At 39.1% G+C, this 25110-nt stretch overlaps 1 protein-coding gene across 2 annotated transcripts in view; it reads right to left on the bottom strand.

Annotated features, from left to right (window-relative positions):
* TTC33 (tetratricopeptide repeat domain 33) overlaps nt 1-25110 on the bottom strand; it is a 46672-nt gene that overhangs the window by 10999 nt on the left and 10563 nt on the right. For both annotated transcript variants that reach the window (XM_086479500.1, XM_086479501.1), the window contains exon 3: nt 7666-7747. In XM_086479500.1, the coding sequence (XP_086335626.1) occupies nt 7666-7747 (82 nt within the window). The remainder of the gene's footprint in view (nt 1-7665; nt 7748-25110) is intronic.

The raw sequence follows: 25110 nt of genomic DNA, 5'->3' as shown, positions 1-25110 counted from the left end.
CTGTGATATTATTATCATTTTAATAAAATACCTCTGCATGCTAAATAACACTGCTACTTGAAAATTGCACCAGCAAACACTCAGTTATTCTACATCTGTAATATTATGCTGAAAAAGGAATAAAAAGCACTGCTAACATAAAGTTTTCTTCTGCACAGATTTGATAAGAGTCAGTCCTTTTACTGGGGCAGGTCACATGGCCAAGGCAAAGCCAGACAGGAACCACGTGTGCCGTATCCCACTTTTATCTTACAATGTGCCTGTCATATGCTCAACATGCAGCCACATCAAGCACCAAATGTATGTGCATATACAACGTCCCCCAATAACACACTGTCCAGTGGTCTTCATTTCACTAATATGGTAAGTACCTAAAGGGTTATTGTCACCCCTTACACATGTGCCCCTTAGACAGCGTGTGTTCAAAAAGGGGGACAACAGGTAGCATGTACATCATGGGAATTACACTGGTGGCCTTCATCAAAACAGATTTCTCACCCTGAACTAGCTTAACATATCAGTCTAACAAAAACACAATCATACTTTCAATTCTATATATAGCATTCATACACAACATAACTTCAGTATTTATACCTACTTGAATAATATAATAATCTTGAGTTCTGCATGACAATACAAGATGTGAGACTTATTTTCAAGAATGCAGCTACTCTGAAATACTACTTTCATTGCATTTCATGTCTTCTTGCATAACTCATTGCTAGTTTAAACATATCTAGAACTGAACTCCTTGCCTCCTTCCCAAATCATCTTGCTTTTATCTATAGTACTGTCATTTTTAATTTTCTCTTCCTTCATATAAATTTAGTCTACAGTTATGCCTTGTGTAAGAGCAAGGTTAGTTTGCTACCTGCAAAACTCTTCTCATCGTCTTGATTACAGTTTCTTTATTGTTGGTTTCCTTGATCCCTACATATCACAACCTAATGGACCAAAGTCTATTTGACCTAATAAAAAATTAGACACTCAATGTCATTGTTCAAAGTCTAGCTTCCACTTCCTACTGTATACAACTTGATTTCCTCCTCTCAGTTTAAGAATCTATATTATTTGTTTCCTTTTATTTACCTCTTTTTGAGTAAGTTACTTGTATTTTATTGGCTCCAACATGGCACGAGCATAATGGTCTATTTTTCTCCTTCTTACAAAGATGCCCCCCAAGTCTTCTTTCATTTCAGCCCATATGCTTGGAATACTTAAGCTGATCAAAAAACTATTATCTTTTCATTCAGATGTGTGACTGAAACACGAATCTGGAAGCCAGCAGCAGTCTTTACACCCGATTTGAGCAGAATGTTTGCTGCTACTCTTACCTTTGCTCAATTTTACCTCATTGCCACAGTAATTTATTTTTGTTCTAAGTTTGTTTACACTTAGATACTTCAGTAACTGTTTTGAAATACTTATTCTGTAGAAAATGGAATAAATAGAACACACCCCCAAGGGCTCCCTCCAAGATTCACATGTTCTTTGATCCGGTTAAATTCCTTTCAAAAGAGTAAAGTGAACTCCCCTGTGAGTGGAGTGTTTCTTGTTGGGAACTCTATTTTACTTAATACAACATACACTTGACCCCCTTTTAATCCTTTATGGACTACTTTGGTACAATTGGCTCTAAACAGCAAGCCATCATCAGCATCAATCCAGACCTGCATACAATAACATTACTTCATCAGTAACCATGCAATCTCTTTTGATTCAAGTTACATTCCTTGTAACAAGCTACATTCCTTGAACAGGCTGCCCAGGGAGGCTGTGGAGTCTCCTTCCCTGGAGATATTCAAAACCTGCCTGGATGCAGTCCTGTGCAACCTGCTCTGGGTGAACCTGCTTTGGCGGGGAAGTTGGACTAGCTGATCTCCAGAGGTCCCTTCCACCCCTACCATCCTGTGATTCTGGGATTCACACCGATTTCACCCATGGTTTTGGCAGGGTATTTTTCACAGCAGAGGTAATTGTCACCCTCTGCTAGTTACTTCCTGAAAAACATTCAGATTACTAGTAAACACAGGAACCAGCAAGCATTATTCTAAAAAGGTCACAAACCATTATAATAAAGTACTCAGACATAACATCTCTTTTTTCAAACAGATGTTTACTTTTTAGAGAAACTAATTCAGTTGCATTAGGGTGTTTTTCAACGACCAGACAAATAGCATGATGCTTCACCGAGGAACTATGTATCACTGAAAACTCCATTTAGATCTCTTTCCTTAATGTTTTAGCATCAACTTAAGGGTCTTTAGATGGCGGTGGATTCAGGAAAATGCACAAATATAACCTTGTCATTTGAGAATATGAAGACATTAAGCTTTTACTTATCAAAAAATATGCTGGGGAAAACCTTCATAAAAGAGACAGTCCTACCAGCAAAATCAGTCTTTAATCCTTTTTGAAGGAAGTTATGACAGAAAAGGGCTATTTTGCCAGAATCACCTAAGGTAAAGATAAGGATGCATGTATTTGCTTATGAACACCCTTTTAAGAGCTGACACACTAAGATTCCTTTCCTGTTGCTCTCAAATTAATTTCTTAGATGAATTTTCTTTTGCAAACATCATTAGCAGGATGACACTCAAGTTTCAGAGTTAAATAATCTCATTGCATATTTGATTTGTTTTCCAATTATAGGGATAACATTTCATTAGAAAACATATTTAAAACTAATCAAACAGAAAAATAATCTTATGAAGCAGAAAAAACATCTAAAGATTCTAATGCACATATATATTAAAAATGACTAGAGGAAAATGTCTTATAAAGATGTTCAGTAGGTGGATTTTCAGAACTCACTTTATTCCAACATAGACTTACCATGATCACACACATTAAAACAAAGAAGATCCATGTCACTACAATGACTTAGTTTAATAGATCAAGCTTTTAAAACAAAAGAAAATACATGAGAGGTTAAGAACTCAGTGGCAAAAACCCCAACTAAACATAGCAACTACCATCAAGAGACTGACCAAGCATTAAAAATCCAGGCAGCAGAATGACCCATTCTGCCCTACCAACAGTATTTTGGAAGTGTTATGAATCTGAGTAAGTCCTGGTTTTAGATGAGCTCACTGACTTAAAGCTGAATCACTATATATAGATACATTCCAAGTCCAGTGAAATTGACCCAATTCCTTCTTCCATCCAGAAAAACACTTCAAAACTCTGATTAATAAAATTCTTCCTACCCATAAGCAGTTTACATTGTAAAGCAACTACCGTTCCACCACACAGCAATGTCTTTTGCTACTTAGCTTTCTGGAGTTTACATCAATGTTCTCACCATATCCCAGTTTAAAAATAAAGTATATTTAAAAATAGTCAGCAATTATAAGCTGATTTATTATAACCAAAATTTGGGATTGTGGGTCTAGTCATGTCTTATGAACCTCACCATTCCTTAAGCAGCAACAGGGATGGATGGAAGTTGGTATTATTTCTTCACTGAGTTCAAGACTAAGAAAACCTTTAGAAGAGAAGAAATAAGGTCCCCTCTTGTCTTCTCCTCTCCAGGCTAAAGAGCCCCAGGTCTCTCAGCCTTTCCTCCTCGGAGAGATGTCCCCCAGCACAAGAGAGACAGAGAACTACTGGAGAGAGTCCAGCAGAGGTGGACTAAGGTGATGAGTGGACTGGAGCATCTCTCTCATGAGGAAAGGCTGAGAGAACTGAGGCTCTTTAGCCTGGAGAAGAGAAGACTGAGAGGGGACCTTATCAATGCTTGTAACTAAAGAGCAGGTGGCAAGAGGATGGGGCCAGGCTCTTTTCAGTGGTGCCCAGTGCCAGGACAAGGGGTAACAGGCACAAACTGGAGCACAGGGAGTTCCACCTGAACATAAGGAAAAACTTCTTCACATTAAGGATGACAGAGCACTGGAACAGGCTGCTCAGGGAAGTTGTGAAGTCTCTTTCCTTGGAGATATTCAAAACCCTCCTGGATGTGATCCTGTGTAACCTGCTGTAGGTGAATCTGCTTTATCAGGGGGTTTGGACTAGATGATCTCCAGAGGTCCCTTCCAACCCCTACCATTCTGTGATTCTGTGAAATCGAATGGTTTGGATATGGATATGACGGTTTTGGCCTATTAAAAAACCAACCAACCAACCAAACAAACACAACAAAAGAAGAGACATACATCTGAAACCCCAGTCCTGTTTAACAAATGCAAATTGAGAATGCAGGGTTGTACTGAAACGAGATTCTCAGCTGATGACAAACATCCAAAAAGCTTATTAAATGGAGGTAAACCTGACTGGTTACATTTGTATATTTATTTGCTTCTATAAATATCTATAAACAATTGCATTGTGTACTTTAGGAACTCTGTCATAGTTGTACAGTGTGTTTGACAACGTTATCTGAGATCTGAGGTAGAAGTATCAGTGGATGAGCAACATGAACCAGGTAAATTCTCAGAAGTGATGCAGAATAGAATGCCCGATTCCCAAGAGAATTTGCAAGAGATAACAATGTAATAAGTCCTTTGATAACTCTCTTCACCCAAGAAAGAGTTACACATGGTCCAGTATACAAACGTTCCGACCCAAATTCAAAGAATTTCTCAAAGCCTGTTCCTCCATCTTGTAATTCAAAGCATTAATAAAATAATCCAGTCAATGTTTATAAAACTTAGCCCACAATGAATTTCAAGCAGTCTTAGTGACTGCCTTTATATAGGCAGTCTTCATACACTCCTTTGAATTTACTTATGATGCTACTTATCTAACACTAGAATCAGCACTAGGCTGTTGTTGTTGGGGGTTTTTTTAAAAGTGTTCTTTTAAACAAAAATATAGACATGAACTGCTTGCATAAAGATTTACTTGCCACTCGTTGTTCTTGCAACAGGGGAGCAATGCAGGCTGGTAATGGAACATCAAGTATATACACTGAAAGATCATGCATGCAAAGACAGTTTAAGTGCACCCCAACCTCTCCACACACCACAATAATCTGTTTTTAAATGGCTCAAAGAGTAGCTGAAAGCAACGGAAAAAAAACTCATCAACTTTTATGGGGTTTTGAAGCAGTTGAACAATTCCATATTTCCCATACGTTTTCCTGGAAACACACTTACTCCAAGTGTTATTGACAACTGGGAACTTTAAAAACTATTTCCGCTCTTCAGAAATACTGAAAGACATTTGTCCTGCATCTGTTAATACACAGATCTTTAAGAACTTACCATAAATATTTACAGATTCCCACTGTATCATTAGCATATTTATCTGAGCTGCATATCAAACAGGGTATTTAAAATGTTAAGTTTGCTGCTGAGAAAGGAAATACTAATGAACTGGGAAGATGCTATATAATCCAACACAAGATTATCTTCATAAATGTTAACAGGATATACAGATATTCAAGCCCATGAAAAACACTCTATCCAATGTTAATTCTCAAGAGCAATTACTTCATGGGAAGACTTTTCCTCACTGAAAGAAAATTAGTATAGACCATAAAGAATCTTTGCATATCGCTCAAAGTCATTCTTAAAGTGAATCACTGCCTCCAGTATGTGACTCGCATACCAAGACAGGCAGATTTTCCTAGGCCAAATGCTGGTCAAGCCGTTGCTGAAGTTGGTGTGCAGTTCTTCCACATCTGGAGCTACCAAAACGTTCTCATTTAGCTACACAGTAACAGCTGCAGTATTTGTGCTGGTATGCTGGACTGGAATATCATAGTCAGCTCTAAGACAGTATCATTTAAATATTGACCACAATATTTTTGGAATGAATTATGTACTCCTATTTTGGCAAAAATGGATTTTTACAGCTCATATTAGGGCCTTTAAAAGTAGAAAGGTATCAAATTATGTATTATACTAATCAGCTTCCAGTAAACATTAAGTCATACTGCAAAAAACATCTGTAATAATTATTCGTGTGTACTAAAGAGATGTTACCAATTTTAAAATTAGAGGGCTTGTTAATAAGATTCAAGAAATAATTTCATAAATGCATATTTTGTATGTAAACTTTCCTGGTGTTCTCATTTACAGTGTAACAGAACTGTTATGCAATATCAGAAAGTGAAACAAAGAGAAACAGTGCAACTGCCCAGCACTGCTCTCCTCTTCACGAAAGGAAGCAAAGGCATGGTGGAAGCAGAGGCCTGAGTTCCTTTATTCTTTCAGCTTTCATTACTCTCCAATGGTTTCATTGCACAGGCAAAGATATTTCAGAAGACAAATGACAGCCACCCAGCTCCTTTCACAGCTCCTCCTGGTCAGCAGGAAAGCCATGTGCTTTATTCCTCCAACTGACCTTTGTCATTTAGCTGAAATACAGTGACCGGGGCGCCGAGTAAGTAACCACCCATCAGCATTAGGTATTGCAGCGGGGGCACCAACTGAAGGATATTGTAGTAAGCACCTGTTTGGATAAGTCACTGCATCACAGTTTGGATCCTGGTAAGCTAACATAATTCCCTGTTCTCATGTTATTTCCACTGTGAAAATATCTAATTTTAGTATAATTTCAATTAAATAGAGTACTCTTGGAGAGTTAGCCTAATTCCTGCATTCACATGATAAAGAACTGTTACAAGAGAGCTATTGACTAATTTGTCAGCATAACTGTCCTTTTCAACAGCTTTCTCTTGACTTTAAGTAAACCAGCTTTGCTGAAACACAGGAGTTGCCCTCCCACATTTCTGTACTGTAAGATACTGAAGAATTTAAAACTAAACTGTAACAATGAAGAATTTAAAACTAAACGATATAGCAAGGTTCCTAAAAGTTATACAACACAGTCACTGAAGTACCATGACTCCACTTTCTTTTCCTTTCTCCTAACTTTAAACAATGTATTTTTCAGCCATATTTTGAGTAGCCACCTTCCTAAAAATAGTTTTTCCCATTCTAATCTGACCAGCTAGCTGAAAGAAGTAATACATTTCTTGTTCTAATCCTCAATCCAAATTAAAATCATTTTTGCAGGGCATTTTTATTTAATACAGAAAAAAAAAAAAAAAATTTTTGTACCTTTGTACAGAGATGGAGACAAAAGCTTCCCAAGCCAAAGAAAATAATGGATCCTGGCACTTTTGCCATCTAAGCTATGCAAAGACACACTGAAATTACAAGCTGATCTCACAACTTTAGTGAGTTGTTGATGGCTGCAAGCCTTTTTCCTCAAGCAGCTTTAAAATAAAGGCTCAGACGAATTGACATCATAAGTACACTCTGTTTAACACTCTTTTCAAGATTAATTTATCTACATAATACTTAATACGAAAACAGACTGGAGCATATCTTTTGCGTACAGGGTACCCGTTTAATGTTGACAGTATTAAGCCAACTCTTTAGAAAGAGCAGGCAGCCTTTTTAACCATCAAATTTTCTGATCTATCACAGTAAAGCTCTCCTTGATCCTCCAAATATAATTCTCAAATATTCCAGTTGCATTTTCCACGCTGTAACATCCTAATTCATGTCCTAACAAAGATGCTGTTTATTATGATTGGCTAGGCTAACAGCATTATTTTAATTCCTATAAAAACATATATTGTTGTGTTGGGAAAAATTAAAACTAAATTGTGCTGTGGTTCATGCACACAACAACTACACAATGTTGCACAGTATCTGTTCACAAGCACAATGTTTTTGTTTTCTGAAATGATAAGGAATTGTCATGCTTTACCTGCGATTTCATCTCATAAAGCGTAGCATCCTCTGGAGTTAACTGAAGTGCTTCATCCCACTTCTGAATAGCCTCTCGGTACCTGTAGTTAAAACAATATCGCAGTCTGACTATATTTAAAGACATCATATATTTTTATTCATATCCTGACATTGTCCTAAATAAAGTGCCATGACATCTCATTAGTATTACTGATTTTTCTTCCCTATAGGACATGCTGAACTGTTTTCAGGAACTGGCCATTTGTTCTTCTTACCAAATGAATGCTAAGTTCAACTGGCCTCAAGTGAATTTACAAGTCAGCATAGGAAACCTATGGCAAAGCAATGACTTAAAACTAGAAATCTTCAACTGAGTCCAACTCCCCTCATTGTCAAAATCATCCTTAGTCAGGCATAAAGAAATACAATCTGAACCCAATATGCCTTGCTACACTCAAAATTTCTTTACAGTCTAAAAAGGCTGAAACACAGGAGTTGCCCTCCCACATTTCTGTACTGTAAGATACCGAAGACATCTGCATAACTTTGGTACATAACTATAAGAAGGAAGTTGAACATAAACAGCTATACTGAAATCACTCAATTTTTGGAAGGTATACAGTAGCTCCGTAATTTGTTGCCCTTCCCTAGTAAACAAGACAAAACAGAAGAGTTCACCAAAACTAATAAAAAGTAGGTCTTGAACAAAGGGGTAAAACTTGGACAAATTCATACTAGAGTTTCGAACCATACTGAAGAGCTGTGACAGCACAGTAAGACAGTTACAGGGGTGCAGTCTTTTAGCCCTAAAGGCAGACTTGAATTAACATTAACGAGTCTGTGGGGTGCCACATGTTCTCTGACTCTGTTTCAAAAGACACCTTTTTTATGGAAATGTGTAGGAACTCCTTTTACTGCAAAGGTATGAAAACAGTTACTCCTGATAGATACGCACACTGCAATTTTAATATAGCATAGATAAAACTAAAGTAATTTTCACATGCTCTTCATTTTTATCTTCCCCTACTCCCCATTCTTCCTTCCCTTTCCCTGCCCCATTTTTCAGTCCTCTGGCTTGTACTATGCCTCCATGTTTTCCACAGCAGTCACATGAAGACTTCAGAAAGTTCTGAACTGTCTTGGAATAGAGGAATAGATTGGAAAAACAATGCAACTGAAGTCAAACTCTCATTATGATTCGGGTATCATTATTAGTTTGTAAGTGACACTTGTAAGTATGACGAGCACTAAGCAAAGGATGTTTCAATAAAGTTTCACATTTCCTCAAAGTTTAGCCACCAGCTGTGCATTTGTGATCTCACTTCATTCTCCACGGGCAAGTGTTCACACTAAAGGAAACACCACATTTTCTACATTTGTCAGTAGAAGCCTTAAGCTGTCATTCAGCTAGCAAGAACTACTTTTTGAGTGGAAGATTATAGTTTTGTTCAAGAACTAGCAGAGACATCGCACAATAAAACCTACATGAGTAAGGTAAGTCCTCAGCTCACTTAGGTGGTGTGCTGGCCATGCAGCAAGGCACAATATTGTGAGGTAGCAAAAAAAGTTTGGGAAAAGATGATTTTGGGAAATACATCAAATACCGTAACAACATCAGTGAACAGAAAGGAAGGAACAACATTGGCATTCTGCAAATAGGAAGATACAAGATAAAAGTTATATTTCAGGAATCTTCATTTTTACTTCTATGGAGGGGACATCACTGCTTAAAGTGTCAATCTGAATGGGATAAAAAGTCATAGCAAGAACATGCTACCTCTGAAGGGAGCATCAATTATAAGCAAATATTCCCCCAAATCCTGTTAGGTTTTCCTGCCAATTTGTCAACACTCTGTCAACAGAATAAAGACAGGCAAAGGAAAAGAAGTTGTCCACTGACAGAAATGCTGTGCTGTATGTGTTTGGTGTGTGAACAGTGACTCAAGTCTACCTGTGAGCCTCAGAAAGCGAGATCGAAGAGAAATGACAATGCCGGAATCACTTCCCAGGATTGAGAACAAAATGGAAGAGGAATGGAAAAGGAAGATTTGTCTGCAGGTACAAGCTGAATCGCCTGCTTAAAAAGACTGAAAGCTGACTACCAGTTTACAGCATGGACATATCCACACAGCTGAGGAATATTGATCTTCTCATTGCATATGTTTCCTAAAGAAGAAATCCTGATAAAACATTACTGTTCTATTCTTTCAAATACTCAGGAAAAAAGATGTTTCCATTGTTGTTCCAGCAAAAACTAAGGACACTGTTCTTAGTAAGAGAAAGTGAGCCATGTTGCTTGCTCCAGTAATGCAAATTTAGGAAAAAATTCCTTTCTCTAAAGATAGTCCATGAATTCAAGAATTTTCTACCTCATTCTTTTGAAGGAAAACATTATATACTGTATTAAATATCAAATGCCTTACTGAAAAAGTTGCCAGAGAATATAAGATACAGTTGTAAAGTCCATGTTCCAGTAAATGTTTCATGAAAACCATAAACCTTGGCTGAAATAAGAAGTGACATAACACAGAGGTAGTGTTGTAAAAGAAATAATTTAAAAAATCTATCATTTTACTGTCTCTCAGTATCTTTTTTGAGATGAACTGTATGGAACCTTTATCATTATAAGCAGGGAAAACTAGTTTTCAAAAGGAAAATTTCAATATAAATATGACATCTGCTTTGGGTTTAACTAACACAAATTTAAAAAGCATTCCATTTGCTATTCCTATTTCTTTCCTTACCAAATAAATAAGCTCACATATAGTTGAGCAACAGGTAACAAGCTTGTATGCATTAGCTGAGCTGCAAAAACTGCCATGTCATGGCCAGCAAAAGTGAAGTAACGAATTTTAGCTTAATGCTGTTCCACTGAGGTCTACCTGAACTTCTTCCCATATGCCTGATATGGAAAGAGAGCACGTATGTTCAGAACACACACTATGGCACAGCTGATGTACAGTAACAAGCATTTGAATTTCATGTCCCTTCAGAAAATGGGATATGAAACCTAGCACTTCTTATACAAGTTAAAATAACTTGTATAAAAAGTAACATCTCAGAAACAAGACTAAGACTCAAAAATCACAGATTCATCCACCAGTAATGCTATAAACCTTCTTAAGAAACCTTTGATATTTATCAAAGTGGCGACTAATCCCAAGCACCAGTCGGCTGGGGGCCTACTGACTGCAAAACAGATTTGCAGATAAAAGACATGGATGTCCTGGGGCACAAGAAGTTGAGTACAAGCCAGCAACGTGCCCCTGCAACAAAGAAGCTCAACAGCATCCTGGGATGCCTTAGCACCACCAGCAGACAGAGGAGTGATCTACTTCAGCTCTGGTGAGACCACATCTGGAGTGCTGGGTCCAGTTCTGAGCTGCCCAGTATGACAGAGACATGAAAATACAGGAGAGAGTCCAGCAACGGGTCACAAAGATGATTAAGGGCTTAGAGCATCTGTCATATAAGTAGACGCTGAGAAAGATTGGACTATGCAGCCTGGGGAAGGGAAGGCTCAAGAAGGATCTCATCAAAGTGTAAAAATACCCAATTTAGAAGGGAGGCAAGGCGTAAAGAAGATGGAACCAGACTCTTTTCAGTTGTGCCCAGTGACAAGACAAGAAGCAACAGGCACAAAAGAAGCACAGGGAATTATGTTTAAACATATCTCCATTGTTGGAGAAACCCAACTGTACAACGTCCTAAGCCACTTGCTCTAGTCGACCTTGCTTTGAGCAGGAGTTGAAGTATAAAATCTTCTAGGGTTCCTTAGGATTATATGATACTAAGACATCAGCAACATTAGTAACACATGTTTTAAGATGAAATACAATGATCTCTTGGCTAAATGAAAACAAATTTTAAGCAAAACATAATCTTGCAACAAATAGACCAATTAATTTTTAGATGTCTGAGATTACTAAAAAAATTTATCTAATGTAGCAGTAAAGAAGCCACCGAGTATAATGGGTGTATCTTGATTTTATAGAATATCAGATTAGAATTTCCTGCAAAAGTAAAGCCTTAATCTGTATACACAGTGTAACTAAGCATCTAAACCTCAGAAATATAAAGCATCTTTAAGACTATTATGTTTTGAAGTATTGAATTACTATTTATGTGAGTACAGAGATACAGTACACTTAGTTTATCTACCCACAGTGATTTCAGTGAAATAGTACATCTCACTTCAAAAAAATTACACAATTATAACCAGAACTTAATTATCTTTTTCTCTTCTTTATTGCAATGCCATAAAAAGGAATAAATTATTGAGAACTGGATATATCTGAGATGGCTTCAGTGTAGAAGACTTGATGGATCTTGCCAATTTTTATTTTAACGTATGAAATCCCACAGCTCCCCTAAAGTATTAAAACTGCTTTCCTCAGACATGCTTCTGACCATCTGGGAGCTATACAGACTTGGCACGTTTTACTACAGCTTGCTAAACTTTTGAAACAAACAACTCATGCGTACACTTCGCTTTTTCAACACCACTTCTGGGAAAACAGGAGGATCTCTTGAACTCTCAAATTAAATTATTTAAATAAAGTCATATTTCCATAAAAAGTATGGAGGCTTCTGGGTTAAAAAAAAACCAAAACCAAACCCTATTTAAGTTACACAAAGATCAGTTTTTGAATCATACATATATAATGCTAAAAAACACCACTGGAGATTAGGCAGGATTTAGAGTCCAGTAGTTTTACTCCAACAGGCTTGCCACAGTTGATGCTTCAGGAACAGATGGAGACAGGGCATGCTCAGAGTGACACTGAAAATATCTGAAGACACTCTGAAGAGATGAGATGGCATTTTCTCAGACAAAATCAGACAAAATGAGACATGCCTGCAGGAGAGAGGCAGAGCACAGGAGTACAGTGTCAGAAGAAAGAATCAGGCAATGTGACTCCTCAGAATTCTGAGACACTTGGAGGAATACTCCTACAATCAGGTATTACAGGAAGACGACAAAAACATGGTTAGACAGAGCTAAGGAAGGAAAGCAGAAAAAAAAATTAAAAAGAATATGGCTAACTGTCAAATACTCATAACACATAGAATGAATATGAATGGTCTGTGGCCACCAGAAACACAAGCTAGAACAATTTTAATCTAGTGTAGGGTCAAATTCAGACTTCGGTGGAAGCTAGAGAAAAAGAACACTAGCCAGTAATTATACAGAGTACATAAAAAGAGGAATGAAAAGCAAAGCAGAAGTTGATTACAGGAACAGACTTCCCTTTTTAAGCTGGGGGTTGACGCAAAGCTGGACTGTGAGAGAAAAGATTCAAAGAACAGGTGAAGGAGGAAACTGAAAAGAATAAAGGAGAATGAATGTAATACGTTTTTTTTGTTTTTAACAGCTTCGGCGTTCTGTAATCCAGCCAGGTTTTTACAGTAAAATACTTCCTCTGCTGGGGATGGAGAGGGAGGTGTATGGTGCTTTATAGAAGCATCCAGGAAAAAACTGTGTGCAGGAACAGGCAAAAGCAAATTGTTTGCTGAAGTGCACACAGAAAACTCTTGTCCGTAGTTAGTGCCATACAGCACGTTTAACCTCACTGGTAACCTTCACAAGATTTGTAGGCCTTTAAATACATGAAGTATAACAGTAAATGTTCTTTTGTAGTCCCAGAAACTCTACAATTTTTTTTTTTTTTTTTATTGCAGACAGTTCTGACAATATTGATGAACCATCACTAGTGCAGCTCAAAAGCATAGCTATTTTATGGTAAATAAAGTGTCACTCGTTACTTCTGATTATGCAGGGAGGAAGTTAAAACCAATTGCTTTACTATCTACTCAGCTTCCAACACAATATTTTAATTTCACAGGATGAATTAGGCATGGTCACACGAATCAACACAGGTGAAGAGGTGCATGACAATTCTTCAATGACACCTGACCATATACATGTTCTTGTCTCACAGTAAAGGAGACAAACCCAAAATGTAAGGCTGTAACTGCCCTTTGAGTAGGTAAACTATACTGATTTAACCATGGGGTAAAACTGCATGTGCATAGCTAACGCACATCATTTCAAAGCATAATTATTCATCAGAGTTACTATTCTTGCACATATTAGACCCCTGACTATCAGGTCATGACACCTGGACATTTAGTGCATATAGTAAAATAAGTCTGATGTATACAGCTAAATCTTTTCCTACGCAGCAAATACAAAGTTCTGTTACAAGTAAATCAGTTGAACACACGACAAACTAAATAGCTACGCAAATATTTCAGAGAGACTTATCTCACTTAAGAACGTCCACAGAAGCACAGATAGGAAATACCACTTCATCACATGCCAAAAGCAGCTACCACCTATCATCACGCTAAACTACAAGATCAAGATTTTAACATAAGCTTCACTCCCCATTTTACTAATTTTTATTTCAGCCACACACGGAAATATGGACACCTTTTATTATTGACTCTATTAGGCAAATACAGTTTTGAAACTACCTTTAACCAAGAAAAGGTAAGAAATCCAATATTTGAGAAAGATCACCTCATAACTAACACCCAGAAGTGAAAGCCACAAAACCAGGATTCTGATACTGTCTGACAGAGACAGCTTCTCTCACATGGAAATAACATTTAATTTCCTCACATACAAGATGAAAAAGTAACCTCAAAAAAAAAATCACTTACTACTATTTCACAATTATTTTATTAAGACCCGAGAATGGAATATACTGCAGTAAATAACTTCAACGACAAACAATAGAGGAGTTAATGCAACAGAGTTCAAGATAATGATGAGGAGTGAACAGTGCCTACACTTGACAGCCTGCCATAAGACGTCTTTCACAAATACATTTTATATTAAATTGTGAGCTGAGGGCCCTGCTGCCTTTGACTTATTTTATACCCTTCTTTACAATCTGGTGAATCACTGATTCATCATTCACCCCAGTGAGATACGGCACTTATATGTAAGGAGATAAAATTTTGCAACACAAATGCAACACATCCAGCTGCTAATCAATTCTCTTGCTGGTAACTGAAAACTACTTTCATTCCTGTACCTTGTGCACTGGCCCTGTCAGTGTGGGCGATTTCAGGACTTTGAAAGCATGTATGTGCATATGCTTGTGTTTGTTCTTGAAACATAAAATAATTACTTCAACTCTGACTAATAAAGAATTTTACAGTTGACTGGCAAGCAAGATCAAAGCACATATTTTTCTTTTTAAAAAAAAACTTTATAGTCAGAAGAAAACCCAAACAAGTTGTACACTACTAAACAAAACCTTAGTTATATATGCCAATAACACAAAAATTCTAGTATCAAAGAACCAGAGAGTCACAGAATGGTAAGGGTTAGAAGGGACCTCTGGGGATCATCTAGTCCAACCTCCCAGCTAAAGCAGGTTCATTTACAGCAGGTTGCACAGGATTGCGTCCACGCAAGTTTTGAATATCACCAGGGAAGGAGACTCCACAACCTTCCTGGGCAGCCTGTTCCAGTGCTCTGCCATCCTTAATGTAAGGTTTTTCCTTATGTTCAGGCAGAACTCCCTGTGTTCCAGTTTGTGCCTGTTGCCCCTTGTCCTGGCACTGGGCACCAGAGGTGGCTCCTGTAAGAGGCTTTGAGAAGCTCCCCCAGCTCCAATTTTGGACCCACCTCTGGGCAAGGCCAGACCAATGGCACCTCTGCAAACTAACGAAAGAAGGGGTTGATTGCTGTCTCTTGTTTTGGTGTATGTTGACGAGCGAAGGGGGATGGGAGAGAGACAACACCTTGCAGACCCCCGGGTCAGTGAGGCAGGAGAGGGGCAGTTGTGCCGGAGCAGGGGTTCCCCTGCGGCCTGTGGGGAGGTGGCGGCTGAGCCCCTGCAGCCCCTGGAGCCCAGTGATGGCCCAGAGGCTGCCCTGCAGCCTGCAGGTCCCTCTCCCGGCAGACAACCCTTCACCCACCGCCCCAACGGGAGAGGGACCCCGCGGTGGGGCAGAGGAGGGCTGTGAGGGCCCCTCTGCCTGAGGGCGAAGGAGCAGCGCAGACACCTTGTGCCGGCCAGACTGTGACCCCCATTCCCTGCCCCCTGTGCTGGTGGGGGGAAGAGGCAGCAGAGCTGAGCCAGGGAAGAAGGCAGGGTGCAGGGGGAGGTGTGTTGTACTTAAGACCTGGTTGTATCTCTCCCTATCTTTGACAGTGGTGGTTGTTTTATTAAATGTATGTTGTTGTCCCCAAGTTGAGCCTGTCTTCTGCCCGTGACCATAACTGGTGAGTGAGCCCTCCCTGTCCTTGTCTTGATCCTCAGGCCCTTTTGATTGTATTTTCTCTTCCCCATCCCTCAGGGGACAGGGTAGGGCTGAGTGAGCAGCTGCATGGTGCTTTTGAAGCCAGCTGGGTTGGCTCAAACCGCGACAATCCCACACCTCCTAAGTTTACTTATGAGGATGTGGTGGGAGACAGTGTTAAAAGCCTTGCTGAAATCGAGGTAGATAACATCCACTGCTCTCCCGTCATCCACCCAGCCAGTATGCCATCACAGAAGGCTGTCAGGTTTGTCAGGCATGATTTCCCCTTGGTGAATCCACGTTGACTACTCCAGATAACCTTCAAATGCTTAGACACAACATCCAGAATGAGCTGTTCCAATACATTTCCAGGGATGGAGGTGAGGCTCACTGGCCTGTAGTTTCTTGGATCCTCTTTCTTGCCCTTTTTGAAGGCTGGAGTGATGTTGGCTTTCCTCCAGTCCTCAGGCACCTCTCCTATCCTCCATGACCTTCCAAAGATGATGGAGAGTGGCTTAGCAATAACATCTGCCAGCTCCCTCAGCACGTGTGTGTGTATCCCACCGGGGCCCATGGATTTGTGGGTGTCCAGTTTGCCTATAAGATCCCTAACCCAATCCTCCTCAACCAAATGACAGTCTTCCTTTCTTCAGACTTCCTCTCTTACCTCCATGGTCTGGGATTCCTGAGGGCCCATTAGCAGTAAAGACTGAAGCAAAGAAGGTATTCAGTAACTCCACCCTCTCTGTATCCTCTATCACCAGAAACTGGGTGCTCTACAGTTTTGTTTCTGGCCTTGCTGCATCATCTCCCTGGACCTGGCACTACTACTTCATATTTTTTCCATGAAAATACGGATTTCATATAAAACTTATATAACAGAGGAATTTATTTACCTGCAATAAGATTAGATCACGAAGACTGTCAGAAGCTCAAAGAAATACAATTTGCTAATCACAAATACGTCCTTATCTTTGCAAATGACCCTACAAAAATGCTCATTTAAAAAAATCAAAATAACTGTTCTTTTACTTGCAAGTTCAGTCTAATTTTAACTGTTTGTGGTAGTACAGAGAACTTTGTAACGTAATTTTTAAGTGAGAATGCTTAATAGCACAAGTTCTCTCTACAAGCTGTCAACTTAGACACCTTCTCAAAATGACTTACTGCCAAAAAAATTATGCTTAAGGGTAGGGTATTAATAGGGCAAAACATTTTGAGAGAGATGATACACAAAAAGCAACAGTCTGCTCACGTTCCATTCTGAGCAGTTCCATTTCACCTAGTTGACATGCTCTCATTATCTGTATTAAATAATGTAATTCCCCTTCGTTTTCTTTCCCTATGTTACTTCTGGACTCTACAATGTTTGCTGATGCCAACATCAGAGGGTAATAATGACAGAAGCTATATACAAAAAGAGAAAGAGAGAGAGGAAACGTAATTCTCTACGGCATTTTGAAACTTAAAGGGCAATTTTAATGTATTTTCCATGAAAGCACCAATAACTTCAGTAGGCAGATACCCTACAGACCTCCCCACATAGCTGAAACAATTAGAAAGTATTAATGTAAAAAAACTATAAAGCACCAATGCAAATACTAGTTAGCAAAACCCATGAAGTTTCCCAGAATAAATGAAATATAGATGTGCAACAAACAGTATGATCTACATTCAAGAACATACAGATTGTATAAAGACTGGATGTCACCAGCCAGAACTAAAGGAATGTATCAGACACTTCTAAAGCCCAAGATGATTACCATGAAAATCTTACACACAACCGTGGCAAGAATAGTGGGAACTCTCACTACCAGCACTGCAGAGACAAGGAGTGGTGAGCCTCAGTGTCAGTAGGCAAAAATGTTTTGTACAGGGACAGAAGAGGCAGGTTTGTGCTCCAATTTCCATGACAGAGCTAGTTAGTCACTTACAATGCTGTTATGTTCCTCCTGATAAGCAGTCTTACAAAAACCAATAGATTTAGACTGATGATTTTTGTTCGCAGTGTGATTTTGCATACACATAATAGTGCCTACTGAAAGAGAGTAACAGCAAAAACTCTTTGAACTATCTGTTTCAATTTTTCCCACAGCACAGCATGAGATGCAAAACAAAACATTAAAGATTCAACAGAAGATTAATATTTCAGATGTTTTTATCTGTGTTAATTACTGGATAGGAATACTTAAGCCATTTAGTCCACAGTATCCTATGCTTCTGAATTCTAACTTCTGAAATTAATTCTTCCTCTTCCTCTTATTTCATGATTCAAATCCTATGCTCTACATAGCAGGGAACATCTACAAATAATATTTTGACATCTGGAACGATTCCCTTTCCATTAAACTAATCAGATTTACAAAACAATTTCAGAAAAGTGAACAGGACAACAGACAGTAGTTTGTCACCATAATGCACACAGCTGTAATACATTTATGAACTAGACGATCCCTTCTGGACAAAAAAAAAAAAAAAAAAAAGGAAAACAATCAAAGCTTGACAGCTTCAGTATTGCACCTAGAGAAAGGATCTGTATCTCAGTTAATTATAAAAAATATGACCTTTACCATATATTCCTTACTACCTTCTCTTTAAACATTAGGGTTGATGCCACTGACTAGATAAATGTAATTAAGTCTGACTTGCAAAAGTTATCTCTCCACAAATCCTCTTCCTGGATTTAAACAAAAGATACCATCCACAAACTCCAAGAGCAACAATAGATTTTCTTTGAGAAATATACTCATCTTGCTTTTTTTTCCAGTTTTGCTCAGTGTTTAAAACTTCTCTCTCCCAATCTCAATTTATTACCAGAATAAGATGACCAAAACTAACTTGGGCATCATAATCAAAATATATTCAAAAACTCTAAATTACCTAGAAAAAAAAGCCAGGTTAAAGGTTTCTCACATACTTATGCAATGCTCCATGTAATGGATGTTTATACTAGCAATCTACATAAAACTTCCTAAAGTTTTATGACAGCAATTTATTCTGTAAATTAATTAGGACATTTTAGTATTTAGGATTCTAATTTTAGTATTAATTTCTTCCATTCTGTATGTCTACAACACTTCCAAAATTTTTTCCAGTCTTGCCTGGAATTCATTTCTCACTTTGAATCCCACAAAAGAAATCAGCTACTAAAATAAATAATTTCTGAAACCTCATTCATTCAATTCCACCCACAGAAGTATTGGAGTTCCGCCACATTTTTGAAAGGCAAACACAAACGTCTTAATATTAAGTTGTAGAGTCATTCTAAGTCAGCCCTCAAAAGTCATTCTACACTCTTCTCACATCAGTCTACTGTCTTGCCCCTAACTTTGCACCAGTATAAAACCTTTTGATTCTTAAACCAAGTCACCAGTCTAAAACAGGTTACGATCTGTCCAAACATTAGTTTGTTTTAAAACACCAAGCAGCTCCCCAGTGTAATTCTTCATTTGGATACACGAACACAAAGAGAACAATGACATCACTATATTGTAATGGTTTTGCATGACAGCTAAACTTTAACATCTCATGTATATGTTGGGAAGCTAGAGAAGTTCACAGTCCTTTACTAAATAAGACAAATGTGATAGTCATGAATCTCAATGCATTACAAGAAAAATGGCATCTTCATCTGTCCTGGTTTGGCTGGGGTAGAATCCTAGACCATCCACAGCCATGCTGGGCAGGCTGCTAGCAGCTTTGAGTCAGCCAGGGCAGCTGAGCCGAGTTAGCTACAGGGGCAGCCCGTACCATCATGTCATAGTCATTATAAAGGGGGAAGGTTGGCTGAGGAAGGGGAGCTCCTGTGGAGTTCCTGTTGGGGTTCCTCCTGCTCTCGGCCTTCTCCTCCTGCTCCAGAGGGCCAGACATTCTAGGCTGAGTATAACTTTGTACACTTTATTTGTTCTGTTGTTTCATGAAATCTGTCCTGCTTCAACCTTTGGATTTCCTCTCCTTTTCCTGATTTCCCTTCTCAACTGGGGAGGGGTCATCAGGTGATAGAATAACTGCTACAGTTTAGCTCTGGTACAGGCTAAATGTAGACATCAGCAAATAGCTTCCTACCACCTTCATACTGAAAGCCCTACAAACAGATTGTTCTACCTGGCAGTGACAGAAAAATCGTTCAGCAAGGGCTGACTAAAACAAAGTTTATTTTCTATACTGGAAAATTTTTAGTTCTATCTCAACATGTGATCCTACCCCCCAGAATGCTTTATGCAATCCTTTTCTTTATTAAGCCCCTATTTAAGTCCTTTTTGAAGTCTTAGTAAATACTAATCAAATTCAGATCAGAAACGCTCTTTGAAGACTGAAAGTTGGAATGCTTCACTGAACTACAATTCTATTTTAGAACAAGCAATACTTCAAATAATATGCCCATGAAAATAAGTTATGTGTGAGCAATACCAGGAAAAGTTAACCTTTTGACAAACAGAAGAGTTTCACTGGCAGATTAGATTAAAGACAATTAAAAACCTCTATGTCAACATCCAAATCCACTGAGGATGAACTTATCACCACCAAAAGAGCTAATTGCCAGGAAAAGGAAAGCTTGTATTAAAGCTTGCAGACAAATACAACTTCCCACAGAGAAGCCTAGGCTGCAGAACTCCTTTCAGTAAGTTTATGCTATTTCAGACGTCTTCCATTTTTAACAGTAAAATAGGATTGTAAAGCTGGCTGAATAGAAACCATTATTCATCACCAACATCTCCGATCCAAAGAACCTAGTTTAAAAAAAAATCTACAACTACTATGAACTGCATTTTATCTTAACTATCTTTTTTTTTTTATTTTTGTAGAACACAAAAAGCTTAAGCCACGGTCTGTTACACTGGATTTCTATTATCAGCTGACAGGTCAAAGACAAAATTATAGAATGGTTTGGGTTGGAAGGGACCTCAAAGATGATCTAGTTCCAAGCCCCCTGCCATGGGCAGGGACACCTCCCACCAGACCAGGTTGATCACTTGCTTGTACACTTCCAGGGATGGAGCATCCCCAGCGTCCTTAGGCAACCTGTTCCAGTGTCTCACCACCCTCAGGGTGAAGACCTTCTTCCTCATATCTAGTGTAAACCTGCCCTTGCCCAGCCTCCAACCATTACCCCTCATCCGATCACTGCAGGCCCTTGTAAAAAGTCCCTGCCCCGCCTTCTTGTAGGCCCCCCTCAGGTACTGGAAGGCCGCTAGAAGGTCTCCCCGGAGCCTTCTCTTTTCCAGGCTGAACAAGCCCAACTCTCTCAGCCTGTCCTCGTAGGAAAGTTGTTCCAACTCTCTGACCACCTTGGTAGCCCTCCTCTGCACTCGCTCCAGCGGCTCCATGTCTTTCTTGTGTTGTGCGCTCAGAGAAGGACGCACTATTCCAGGTGGGGTCTTACGAGGGCAGAGCAAAGGGGCAGAATCACCTCTCTTGACCTGCTGGCCACGCTTCTTTTGATGTAGCCTAGGATACAGTCGGCTTTTTGGGCTGCAACACACACTGTTGGCTCATGTTCATCTTAACATCTACCAGCACTCCAAAGTCCTTCTCCGCAGGGCTGCTCTCAATCAACTCATCGCCCAGCCTGTATCTATGCTTGGGTTTGCCCTGACCCAGGTGCAGGACCTTGCACTTGGCCTTGTTGAACTTCATGAGGTTGGCCTGGGCCCACCTCTCCAGCCTGTCAAGGTCCCTCTAGATGGCATCCCTGCCCTCCAACGTGTCGACCTCAACACACAATTTGGTGTCATCAGCAAACTTGCTGAGGATGCACTCAATCCCACTGTCCCTGTTGCCGACAAAGATGTTAAACAGCATCAGTCCCACCACTTGTCACTGGTCTCCACTCAGACATGGAGCCATTGATCGCAACTCTTTGAGTGCCACCTTCCAGCCAATTTCTTATCCATCGAGTGATCCATCCGTCAAATCCACGTCTTTCCAATTTGAGACCAGGATGTTGTGCAGGACAGTGTCGAAGGCTTTGCACAAGTCCAGATAGATGACACCAGTTGCTCTTCCCTTGTCAATTGATGCTGTAACTCCACCATAAAAGGCCTCCAGATTCATCAGCATGTTTTTCCCTTGGTGAAGCCATGTTGGTTGTCACCAATCACCTCCACATTTTCCATGTGCCATAGCAGAGCCTGCAGGAGGATCTGCTCCATGATCTTGCCAGGCACAGAGGTGAGACTGACTGGCCTGTAGTTGCCTGGGTCTTCCTTTTTTCCCTTTTTGAAAATGGGGGTTATGTTTCCCCTTTTCCGGTCAGTGGGCACTTCACCAGACTGCCATGACATCTCAAATATAATGGAAAGTGGCCTAGCAACTTGGTCTGCTAGTTCTCTCAGGACCCAAGAATGGATCTCCTCAGATCCCATGGACTTGTACACCTTCAGGTTCTTTAGGTAATCATGAACCTGATCTTCACTTACAGTGGGCGGATCTTCCTTCTCCCAGTCCCCTTCTTCAGCTTCCACAACTTGCACAGTGTGGCTAGAGCCCCTGCTGGTGAAGGCTGAGGCAAAGAAGTCATTGAGAACCTCAGACTTCTCCATACCCCTTGTGACCAGTTCTCCTGTTTCCTTCCAAAGAGGGCCCACAGCTTACCTAGTCTTCCTTTTATCACTGACATACCTATAAAAGTTTTTCTTGATACCCTTGATGTCCCTGGCCATATTTAATTCTATCTGGGCTTCAGCTTTCTTTACCTGATCCCTGGCTGCTCGGACAACTTCTTTGTATTCTTCCCGGTCTACCTGTCCTTTCTTCCACTTTCAGTAAATTCTCTTTTTTGTCTTGAAGTGTGTCCAGGAGTTCCTTGGTTCATCCATGCAGGCCTCCTAGCATTCTTAAATGTTTTTTTAGATTTGCCATTTAGTTGCTACAGTCAGTAAAACTCCAGAGACCAGCGTAAAAACATGTCCAATACACACTCAGAATGGCAACCTGTAAAAATTATCAGTTTGAACTGGCTTCAAAATAGCAAAATTCAGTTCTTAATAAAACAAAATTTCTATTATTGTTTTTCAGAAAGTAAGAAAGAGGGGACGGATGCATTATCTCTGTCACTACATGCTATTAATGTACTAGGCACCATCCAGAGGTAGAAAGGTATGGGCCTTTGTATAAGACCTTTGACTAATGGTATTTAAACACCATATTATAAAATTGAACATGATATTACACTGTGATTCCTCTCTTGATATTGGGATGGATGCACTGGTCACCCAAATGACTGTAGTAAGAAAAACCTAGAAAGTCTATCACCTATTTCACATATGTCACAGTTTACCAGAAGTACTTGGCAATACATGTAAACTATTTCATTGTGTTATGACTCTCTCTGCACCTATCCTCCTATAAAAAGTGTACTTCAGTTATGTACTGCTAAAATTAGAGAAAATAACTGCTCATATAACACATTAGCACAGTCCCTTACAAGCTAAGTAAGAGTAATTTATTCAAGGTCCAGTGATAAAGTGAGAGAAGAATTACACTCGTTCTGGAGGAGATGAACATTTAAAAGTGTAAAAAGAGAAATGCCTGGCCTGCAAGTGAAAATACATTCACAGACATCCATTTCAAACTCTTAAGTGCAATACAGTAACAATAACACAGGTTACAAATAAATAACAATGCCACATAAATTAAAGAACTTGTTTCCACATTACTTGCTTTTTGGCCACTTACTCAAACACCTGTTTTCCCGCGTATTTTGGCAAAAGCATTTGTGAACCAGATCAGAGAGAGAAATCAGAAAGACGCTATTTTCCAGCTAGGCTTCCTCTCCAGTTCAGTGACAAATTAGTACTTCGAGTTGACTCCCCCCACGGTAAAATAAGAAAATGGGACCATTGCAAAAGGAGTGGAAATGAGAGAGCAGGAGAGTTGGGTCACATTGACCCTGACTGAAATCTGCTTGACCAGCGATGGAACTGCAACCTTTGACTAGATATTTGACTTGGAAACAACTAAGGCTAGGCAGCATGTATACCAGCCCTTGCTTTCAATTAACTCAGCCCTGATATAATTTAACAATTGTCCTCAAAATTACTAAATAATTAACTCCCATGTAAATAAAGAACAGGACAAAAAGCAGTAGAGAAAGAGCCACAATAAATTAAATTTGTATTAATTTGATGACCATGTTAGTGTACAAGATTACGTTGTGAAGTCAACTCTTAAACAATTAGCAGTCCTGTAACATCAAGTATTTCCACAAAGCATAAAAGAGAATGTACCACTCTCGATTTTCCCTACCCGCTATTTGAACTAACCCTCCAAACAACTGACTGAGTGTGTTGCTAAGGAGTTTTTACTCTGAGCCTTTACTGCCAAGCATATTTTTATGATATGCCATAAGATGTGGAGGACACCATTTAGGGAGCCAGAAGACACGCTGACATACACATAGAAACTCCTGAAACAAATGCTGATGGGCAACTATAATCCCTTAAATTTAGTAATTTTAATTTTAGAAGATATAGACAACAGGTACACATTCCGTTCAATGAGGAACATGCAAGGAATACTGAAATTACTGTTTCAAAAAAGCAAATTCCATGAACCATAAAGACAATTAAAACAAAGCGGGTGCAGGGGAATCTTATCTTCATCAGCAACAAAGACTTTGTTTAAGAGCAACTGGACAAACATATTAAATCAGGACACCACTTTAATTTTTTCCCTGCAGCTTCCCCTGTGAAGAGAAATATTATGAAAAAAAAAAAAATTCTAAAAACAAAGGTTTTATTATTCAACTAAAAGCAACTACGTGTATTTAACAGTAGATTTGGACAATAATCAAAACCACAAAACTAACCTGTAAAAAATTAAACACAATCATACTTTACAGTATCCACACCACAATTCATGATGTCATTAATATTAAGGAATTCTGGACTCTGTGACAGCAGTACTTCAGTAGAGCAACTCTTGCAAGCGGTTGTCAAGCAAAGGATGTGAGAAAGGCTCAGGGTTATATTTCTCTGTAAAAACTTCTTAAATTATTAATGTAAAGTACTAGATTTTGCTAAATGGTATACAAATATACATATATACATATACTATGTATATAAATAATAGAATTTTCTACATTTAGACATTCTAATAATGCAGCATTTAACTGAAGTTATGGGCGAAAACTCTTGGCTCAAGTCAGAAACATGTTCTTTAACTTGCTAGATAGACTTTTGCATTAAAGTATTTACATCAA

This window comes from Leptosomus discolor, chromosome Z (genome assembly GCF_034619465.1).
Source record: "Leptosomus discolor isolate bLepDis1 chromosome Z, bLepDis1.hap2, whole genome shotgun sequence".
NCBI lineage: Eukaryota > Metazoa > Chordata > Aves > Leptosomiformes > Leptosomidae > Leptosomus > Leptosomus discolor.
The sequence above is the reverse complement of the archived record's forward strand: the minus strand, read 5'-3'. Positions and strand labels throughout refer to the sequence as shown.